At 40.5% G+C, this 10373-nt stretch overlaps 1 protein-coding gene across 1 annotated transcript; it reads right to left on the bottom strand.

Annotated features, from left to right (window-relative positions):
* Positions 1–933: 933 nt before the first annotated feature.
* LOC103519536 (protein eyes shut-like) lies at positions 934–10330 on the bottom strand. The gene is made up of 2 exons (XM_008484625.2): positions 10064–10330; positions 934–1133 (listed from the first exon to the last, which is right to left on the bottom strand). Exons 1-2 carry the CDS (start codon positions 10161–10163, stop codon positions 934–936), a joined length of 300 nt encoding a protein of 99 aa, XP_008482847.2. The 5' UTR covers positions 10164–10330.
* Between the last annotated feature and the right edge of the window lie 43 nt (positions 10331–10373).

The following is a 10373-nucleotide window of genomic DNA, read 5'->3' as shown; positions in this document are numbered from 1 at the left end:
AGATACCAAAAATACAAGAGGATGGAATATAAGAGAATATGCGCCCGGGGTGGGAAAGGGAAACTACGAAATCGGACTTACATAAATGAATAGATACCAAAAATACAAGAGGATGGAATATATATTTGTTTGTGATGAAGTGCGCCCGGGGTGGGAAAGGGAAACTACGAAATCGGACTTACATAAATGAATAGATACCAAAAATACAAGTGGATGGAATATAAGAGAATATAAAACCAATTGAACCAATCAGCAGTTGACTTACCTTGTGACTTTAGCTCGCTATCAATCTCGTTCATAGTTCCTTGCTGACTTGACTCTTTACTAGAAGCTCTCTTGGGGGCCATGGTTAGTGATGACGTCATCCAAATCAGCAGATCAGCAAATCACCATATGTAGATCGAAAGAGTGACTACCTATTTATTAGTTGCATAGATTCTGTAGGTTGGTAAATTGTTCTGATTTGTTATCGATTTCTTGTTTGTTTAGGTTTTGTTGTTGTTTTAGATCCATTTCACTTGTTTTTCAACACTTTGTTGTCAGGACTTCTAGTACTGCTCTATATGCATACGGAGAAAAGGAGTCATCTTTCTTTTATTTTTCAGTTTTCTTGTATTTCAAGATTAGTGGATGTGCCAAATGTACCATTCTCGTTCAGTGGTTCAAGGCTCAAGTGTGCGAGTGTTTGTAAAGACAGTATTTGAAGATCGAGTTCATGAAAGACTTCTCATCTTAGTCATCTTCTCACTCCAAAAAAAAATGGCATCAAAAAATGGCGTTAATTTGTGCGAATTGCAAAGTAGGTCCTTCGTGTAATCGGCTTCATGACATTTGATGACATTCCGAAAAGACATTTGCTGTGGAAAAAAATTATAAATGCTCTATTCAATTATGTATCAAGATTAATTTGATGTTCGTTCATGAACTCATTGTTTATTTCATGGGTGAAAGGGCCAAGGTAAGGACGTCAAAATGGGATAAAGCACAGCTTTTGACGTTCTCTCCCTTGTGCTTCTTGAAGTCTGTCAATGCGGGGCTGTCATTCCAAGCGATCTCCGATAGACAGCCGCTGAAGCTGGATTTGAAAATGCCTCGTGTCCTGTTGGCTACGGATACTTTGTCTGGGAAGCCTCCTGAAAATAAGATGAAGGGAAAAGGTATAAATGATAATATCATACAATTACATATTATGATATTACATACATAGAATATACCTTGTTTATCCTGCTGGAATAGGACTGAAAAGTCCCTTTACCCCCTCAGTCTAACCAATATCTCATATATTTTGACATCTTATGGGGAACAGGGGGAATGGGGATATATATATGTATATTTTCTTCCCCCAACATAAGAGAGGTCAACTTCGTTTATACGAATATGTACTTACAATGAGTAAAAATGAGGAGTGAGTACTCGTGTAAACATTATAGCTTGTCCAGGGGGCTCCGGAACCCTATTTGTCAGGAATAAATTTCATTCGATGAATAAAATTACATATGATACGCAATTTGTAATTTCCTGTTACTTTCCTCTTCCCCCAAAGGCTACAAAACGCGCTAATACACAATTATTGACAATGGGGCCTTTTTGAAGATTTCAAATTGAATTCAACTGAACGAAAGAAATTTTTTGTTTACATCCTCCTCCGGAAACACAGGACTTGTGAATTGAATGTGGCTCGCAGCGGGCCGCACAATTTGACCAGGCGGGCCGCATGCGGCCCGCGGGCCGCCAGTTTGACATGCCTGGTTTATACGAATATGTACTTACAATGAGTAAAAATGAGGAGTGAGTACTCGTGTAAACATAGCTTGTCCAGGGGGCTCCGGAACCCTATTTGTCAGGAATCAATTTCGTTCGATGAATAAAATTACATATGATACGCAATTTGTAATTTCCTGTTACTTTCCTCTTCCCCCCAAAGGCTACAAAACGCGCTAATACACGATTATTGACAATGGGGCCTTTTTGAAGATTTCAAATTGAATTCAACTGAACGAAAGAAATTTTTTGTTTACATCCTCCTCCGGAAACACAGTGAATTGAATAAAAATAATGGGAATAGAAGCACAACATCCATGGAACTCGGAACTCGGGTCAAAATTGAAACAACCCAAGCGAAAGGAACTGCCATAGCTTGCAGGTGTTTTTCAAAATTTAATGCTTAACATGTCAATAGAAGCATCATTCTTGCTGAAATATTCGTATCAGATTATTTGTGCGAGAGAAAAATTGTTCCACTCCCAAGAAAAGCTACTTACGAATACTCGTATGTTTGTAGGTATGTCTATGTAATGTACATATATTTTGCATGAAATTTCCGTTCCGTAGGTTTCTTTAAAATTTCGAAAGCTGTCTCTAATATAAATATATCTACATTAGGGAAGGTGTAAAAATTTTATTTGTACCCAATTGTCTCAATAGAGGACTACGGCCCTGCCATTGTATGAAAACTTATGCAATCCACGATTACAAGATAATGGACTGTGGCACAAGTATGGTAAGACTGGGTCAAAATTAATAGCTGTCCGTCTCTCGTCTGCTTATTTATTGTCAAAAAAGTTCGCCTGCGGCTCAAAGTTATGTGAACTTTAACGTCAAAATGATAATAAGAAGTCGGTATCTTTACGACTGCGTTTGTACTTACCCTACCTACCTTGTAATGTGTGTTTGAGTCAACCATATTAAAGATTTTATCTCGTTTCGGTGAAGCAGTGACTCATTGTTGGATTCAGACTCAACCAGTGACTTTGGTACGGATTCCATCACAAAAGACTGAAATGAAGCACTGGTCAGCGTGGTGTGTAAATGGATGGGTGACATGTGTTGCTAATAGTCATTCAGTACTCAATCTCGTGAAGACCAGTTCAGTGCGGAGATGGTTGAAATCGCGACCTATATAGCTTTAGGGCGACTTATGTAGCTTTAAGTTAGCCTAGCTTTAGGGCTGTTTGTCCCTACACCAAAGCCCAGGAGTGTTTTTTTTTTCTAATTCTAATGCCTACATAATAGGTAGATATGGGTAGACATAATCAGAGTAATTAAATGATCACCTGAGCATTCAGGCAAAGCGAAAAGTAAGAAAATAATATCATCCCAGAAACAGACATTGAAGTTTTGGAGAAATTTTGTCTTCATAAAATAAAAAGTTTTGCTTCACATCGTGCCAAATCCCATCGGCTATGCCATCCCCAGGGACTACAATGGTTTGAATAAGTCCAGACCAACTCCAGGATAACTTGAGATGTCCTTGTTCCAGACCTAACGCTATGTACTCTCCTTGCTGAAAACAAAAGGAGAATGGAATAGAATAGATTACCAGCTCCAGGATAACTTGAGAAGTCCTTGTTCCAGACCTAACGCTATGTACTCTTGCTGAATGGAGTAGAATATATCCTGTTTATAGACAACACAAATAGAATATAATAAACCTTGTTTGTACTGCCGAAATGAGTCTGAAAAGTCCCTTTACTCCTGCAGTCTAAACAAGGTCTTATGTATTTGGAACAGAATAAATTCATAAGTTATAAATGAAGAACCTTGCTTATTTATTTATTTATTTATTATTGAAAATATTAAGTATTATTTCAAGGGAAAAAGTAGGGAAAGGATAGGGATTACAACGGTTTTAAAATGGCAATTTATTCCCTACAGAGCAAAGAAGACATTTAGAAGGTCATGGCTGCATTATTTTATATGGTGGCGGTCGCTCCTATCTTCCATTAGACAGGAAAATTTAGCATCTCCACCAAGAAGATATTTTCGCACATCCACTACGGCTTTAGTCATCTTTATTTCCAACCACGTTCATGCGGTAAAAGTAAGTTTATAACGTCAGTTTGGATTTTAACCGACGTCTCACAATGTTCATATTATTACTTTCTATTATTCGACTTGGTATTCTCAGAAAATATTTCGTTCTCCATTGTACCTAGAGGGAAAAAATTCATATTTCGGACCAGGTGGTACTAAAATGAAATTGTGTAGGAATTATAGGAAGGTGGGTATATTATTTTATTTTTATTTCACGAGGCAGTGTAGTCTCCCATCCCTTGCACGTACGAACTTTAAGAACATTTCAAAAATATCTTCAGAAAGGTTAAAGGTAAGTATGGAATGAGTATTTAGATTTTTTTTTAGGAATGAGATGAAAAAGGTCTTATCACTCTTATCATTCTCAGAGAGCTCCACAGTCCACTCTCTGTATTTTGATTCCCACAATGATGTTTCCCTCTCGGCTTTCTGGAAATAGAACTTTACTTCGGCCTCGGAAGGAGAGGTAAGAAGCGGCTAGTAGGTACTTCGTTTTGAATCCGCGGTATTTTGACTTTCCTGTCGGTGCGGTGTGGTGAAATCCTAACGGTGAAGCACTTCCTTTCTCGCCCTCTTGATGCCCAATTACGCTCTCCCCTCCCTGTGACCTTCCATCACTATCCGACGACAAGGCTGATGACCTAATGACACTTTTAGGATCCCTAAAAATCATCGACAAAATCCTATCTTCGAGGAACCAGTGCAAACGACGTGCCCATAAGTTTTGTTAAAGTAAGGGGGGGAAATTAAATTTAAATGTCGATCGCATGGAAGTCAAATCTAACACCACACACATGCCTATCTGACGACAGATCAGATCCCATCCATTAGTATAAGAGCAAGGTGACTTCGCTGACAGACTAATCGATTTGCCCTGCCACAAACTACAAAATTGAATATTGAATTTAGATTTAAATACTTTCTTCCCCCATACCTAATGCTAGTATTTAGTTGAAAGGGTAGAAACGCCTGCATTCGATTGCTTTGACATTTTCGAATAGATCAGTTGCGCTTACTTGGGTGATGTTTCAAAGTCATAGAGCAGGAAAAATGAGGACTATGACACTGTTTCGTGTCTAAACATGGTTACACGGCCAAATGTCGACCGAGAATCGATGTGTTGATCAACCCGTTTCAGAACACTCCTCACCAATACCGTCAACGTGATGGTACGGTCCACAATGTACACACTACACAGTATCCTAAATATATACAGCCCCTTGTGTAACTGACTGACTGACTCCATGCTGATACGTATATACCAGATGCTTATCCAGGACCACAGTAATGTTCATGGGATCCGGGAATGAAATGCTCACATCGTGCCAAATCCCATCGGCTATGCCATCCCCAGGGACTACAATGGTTTGAATAAGTCCAGACCAACTCCAGGATAACTTGAGAAGTCCTTGTTCCAGACCTAACGCTATGTACTCTCCTTGCTGAAAACACAAGTAGAATGGAGTAGAATATATCCTGTTAACCTGTTTATAGACAACACAAATAGAATATAATAAACCTTGTTTGTACTGCCGAAATGAGACTGAAAAGTCCCTTTACTTATTGACGTTTTTTAGTCCCCCATAAGAAATACACGGGGAACACACTTTGAGGCCAGCAAAACTTTTCCTACGTTTAAATTTTTGCTCTCGCTTTTAGTTTTCAGTTTTCATTTCTTCGAGACAAGACTCAGGGACGATATTAGTTTTCAGGGGCGAAGCCAGGGGAGCGCGAAGCGCGATCAACCGTAAACAAGGGAGCGCGAAGCGCGACCCCATGCACAACTCCGCGAAGCCCGGGAGCGGCAGCGCGACCGTAAACGCGACCCTATGCATAACCCCGCGAAGCCCCCGGGAGCGCGCAGCGCGACGTAAACAAGAGGAGTCGCGAAGCGACCACAAGGGAGCGCGAAGCGCGACCCCATGCACAACCCCGCGAAGCCCCGGGAGCGCGCAGCGCGACCGTAAACGAAGGAGCGCGAAGCGCGACCCCCAAGTTTTCATTTCTTCGAGACAAGACTCAGGGACGATATTAGTTTTCAGGGGCGAAGCCAAGGGAGCGCGAAGCGCGACCTCATGCTCACCCCGCGAAGCCCCCGGGAGCGCGGAGCGCGACCCGATGCACAACCCCGCGAAGCCCCGGGGAGCGCGAAGCGCGACCCTATACAAAACCCCGCGAAGCCCCGGGAGCGCGCAGCGCGACCGTAAACGAGGGAGCGCGAAGCGCGACCCCATGCACAACCCCGGGAGCGCGCAGCGCGACCGTAAACAAGGGAGCGCGAAGCGCGACCCTATGCACAACCCCGCGAAGCCCCCGGGAGCGCGCAGCGCGACCGTATATGCAACCTCGCGAAGCGCTTCTTCTTTCTTACTTTTTTACTTTCCTTATCCTATAGGAAGGAAAGTAATGTAATCGGGTCAAAATTTCGATGGTCAGTTTTTTTCTTGTTTTCCGGGAGCTGACAAAATCCCATATTATATGTAGATATGCGAGTATAATAAATAATAGTATTATAAGGAAGCATTAGGTCCTTTTATCTTTTATTATAGGTATTATAATATGCAAAAGACGGAGTAGAAATGCCTGAAAACAATATCTGGACTTTGGAGTTCCCAGCGTTAAATTCGCCAAATTGTTTGATTTATTTGTTCAACCTATTGAATTTTCCTCTGTGAACATACAAACCTTTAAAGGAGCATAAAAAATAGCTCTTCGTTCAGACTTCCAGTAGGTACCTTGAGTGCCTCATTGCCTCAAGTACTTTCCACTCGTAGTAGAATGCCTTTAGAAATTTTAGAACAAAACCAAATAATTTTAGAACACTAAAAACACTCATAGATATAAGGAGAATTAGGTTCGTAGTAGAATGCCTTTAGAAATTTTAGAACAATCCCAAATAATTTTAGAACACTAAAAACACTCATAGATATAAGGAGAATTAGGTACCTACCTAGATTTGCAGGCTCTTCAACTCCTTTCTATGCCTTCTAACAAGGCTGATATTTTAGCGTGAACGACCTGGTATTCCAGAGTTAAAGCACCTTAGAATTAGGTGTACCTACCTAGAAGAAGGAAACAAAAGAATGGAAGGATAAAGTCTCAGGAGAAATGTGTTAGTAGAACAACACAGAAACATGAGTGTAGGGGTAGGGTAAAGGCGGCGTAGGCTTTCAACAGGACACTTTTCCTTTTTCTATATATGTGACGTTAAAATATGAGGAAAGGAGGTAAGTATTTACTATTTACTTACAAGTGGTAATACCTATTAGTTCTCGGATGTCTACTACTAAAATGATGGTGATGTCAGCTTCCCGTGCTGTCATTTTAACATTTTAAAGTAGGAGGCAAAAGATCTCACTTCTCAGATAGAACTCGAGTACACATTTTTGAGTTGTAAGTTGTAAGGCTTTAAGTTTAAGAGAAGCTGATATTGATACGGGAGCACATGGATTTTCAGTAGTTATTACAACAGCGGCGTAGGCTTTCAACAGGACACTTTTCCTTTTTCTATACATGTGACGTTAAAATATGAGGAAAGGAGGTAAGTATTTACTATTTAGGTACTTACAAGTGGTAAATGATGGTGATGTCAGCTTCCCGTGCTGTCATTTTAACATTTTAAAGTAGGAGGCAAAAGATCTCACTTCTCAGATAGAACTCGAGTAGAATACACATTTTTGAGTTGTAAGGCTTTTAAGTTTAAGAGAAGCTGATATTGATACGGGAGTAGAGGAAAGAGGAAAGCAGAATATCGATAATCATGGAGTACTGCTGCAAAACCAGCCCCTCGGCTGTTAACCAATGAAGACAACCGGTGCCGAAGACCTCTAGTTCTTCAAACAGATTTACTTGATTAAAATTTGAACACCCTTTCATACGTTTCTTCAAAACCCGTAAAAAAAGAGGAGAAAATTAAATTGAAAAGTTGAAAGTTGAGTTGTAAAAAAATCAAGTAAAACTTTAGTGCACAAGTTGAAAGATAGGGAGGAATAAAGTTTGCCAACTTAATTTGCTGGAAATACTAAAGTTCAATATGAACATCATTAAAACTGCGTCCACATCAGTCTGGTTTGGTGCTGATCTAACGAGGATGAAATATGCTGAATTGCAGATCTAACAAGAGCCTACTCTGCTGGAACAGGAAAAGGCTAAAAAGAAAGCGGCTTTCAAACTATAACACCACCCGTTTCCGAGGCCAATTCGAATTTAAGATAGGTCACTGTTTGTTGTTGTTGTTGTTGTTGTTGTAGCGGCTTTAGCTAACGCCGAAAGGTGATGACAAAATAGAGAAAATATATCTTCTATCAGCCATACACCTGGGTGATGGTCTCTAGCCCTGTTAATTGGTTCATTCTGAACCACAGTCAACCATCGTGAGGCTGAGGACTTGTGCTTGTCCTACTCTGCTGGAACAGGAAAAGGCTAAAAAGAAAGCGGCTTTCAAACTATAACACCACCCGTTTCCGAGGCCAATTCGAATTTAAGGTAGGTAGGTCACTTTTTCTTGTCGTTGTTGTAGCGGCTTTAGCTAACGCCGAAAGGTGATGACAAAATAGAGAAAAATATATCTTCTATCAGCCATACACCTGGGTGATGGTCTCTAGCCCTGTTAATTGGCTCATCCTGAACCACAGACATCGTTCCAACTCTTCGGAGGTCTTTATACTCCGTACTTCAAGTTGAAACAATGCTCGAGGAGTGTCCTACATACAATGTAAGTTCTTAGCTTATTAGATTTGCACAACGAGATTGAAATACGATCCATGTTGCATTGTTGGGCGAACTGTTGCATGATTTTCAGGCCCAATATTATAGTAACTACATTTTTTTGTAACAAATGATAGGGGGACCACTGGGAAAAGAGGAACTTTTAAGGCTTTCTCCTTTACTAGCTGAAAATACTAGAAATCACATAAATCTGGAAGGTAGAAAGAAATGTCAATTGCTTCTCAACATCTCAACACATATGCACACCTACATCAACGTTTTTGAGCCATTTCTAGTTCTAGCATCTAGGTAAATTCTGCTGAATCTCAAGTAAAAATTTTATTTGTACCCAATTGTCTCAATAGAGGACTACGGCCCTGCCATTGTATGAAAACTTATGCAATCCACGATTACAAGATAATGGACTGTGGCACAAGTATGGTAAGACTGGGTCAAAATTAATAGCTGTCCGTCTCTCGTCTGCTTATTTATTGTCAAAAAAGTTCGCCTGCGGCTCAAAGTTATGTGAACTTTAACGTCAAAATGATAATTAGAAGTCGGTAAGCTGTCCGTCTCTCGTCTGCTTATTTATTGTCAAAAAAGTTCGCCTGCGGCTCAAAGTTATGTGAACTTTAACGTCAAAATGATAATAAGAAGTCGGTATCTTTACGACTGCGTTTGTACTTACCCTACCTACCTTGTAATGTGTGTTTGAGTCAACCATATTAGATTTTATCTCGTTTCGGTGAAGCAGTGACTCATTGTTGGATTCAGACTCAACCAGTGAAAGAAGTCGGTATCTTTACGACTGCGTTTGTACTTACCCTACCTACCTTGTAATGTGTGTTTGAGTCAACCATATTAAAGATTTTATCTCGTTTCGGTGAAGCAGTGACTCATTGTTGGATTCAGACTCAACCAGTGGCTTTGGTACGGATTCCATCACAAAAGACTGAAATGAAGCACTGGTCAGCGTGGTGTGTAAATGGATGGGTGACATGTGTTGCTAATAGTCATTCAGTACTCAATCTCGTGAAGACCAGTTCAGTGCGGAGATGGTTGAAATCGCGACCTAGCTTTAGGGCGACTTATGTAGCTTTAAGTTAGCCTAGCTTTAGGGCTGTTTGTCCCTACACCAAAGCCCAAGAGTGTTTTTTTTTCTAATTCTAATGCCTACATACATGTGTTGCTAATAGTCATTCAGTACTCAATCTCGTGAAGACCAGTTCAGTGCGGAGATGGTTGAAATCGCGACCTAGCTTTAGGGAGACTTATGTAGCTTTAAGTTAGCCTAGCTTTAGGGGGCTGTTTGTCCCTACACCAAAGCCCCAGAGTGTATTTTTTTCTAATTCTAATGACTACATAATAGGTAGATATGGGTAGACATAATCAGAGTAATTAAATGATCTCCTGAGCATTCAGGCAAAGCGAAAAGCCGCGGCCTAGCGCTTACAAGACAGACGCGCTACCAACCAAGCTAACTAGGCTGGCTAGGTTGGAGAATTAATCTCTCAGCTCAAAAGTCCAAAGCTTACACACATACCCAAATAGAATTTCCCGTTGGTGGTAAGCGCAGTGTTAGATTCGACATCATGCTGATACGTATATACCAGATGCTTATCCAGGACCACAGTAATGTTCATGGGATCCGGGAATGAAATGCTCACATCATGCCAAATACCATCGGCTATGCCATCCCCAGGGACTACAATGGTTTGAATAAGTCCAGACCAGCTCCAGGATAACTTGAGAAGGCCTTGTTCCAGACCTAATGCTATGTACTCTCCTTGCTAGAAACAAAAGTAGAATGGAGTAGAATATATCCTGTTTATAGACAACACAAATAGAATATA

Source organism: Diaphorina citri, unplaced genomic scaffold (genome assembly GCF_000475195.1).
Source record: "Diaphorina citri unplaced genomic scaffold, Diaci psyllid genome assembly version 1.1 scaffold2779, whole genome shotgun sequence".
In the NCBI taxonomy this organism is placed as follows: domain Eukaryota; kingdom Metazoa; phylum Arthropoda; class Insecta; order Hemiptera; family Psyllidae; genus Diaphorina; species Diaphorina citri.
The sequence above is the reverse complement of the archived record's forward strand: the minus strand, read 5'-3'. Positions and strand labels throughout refer to the sequence as shown.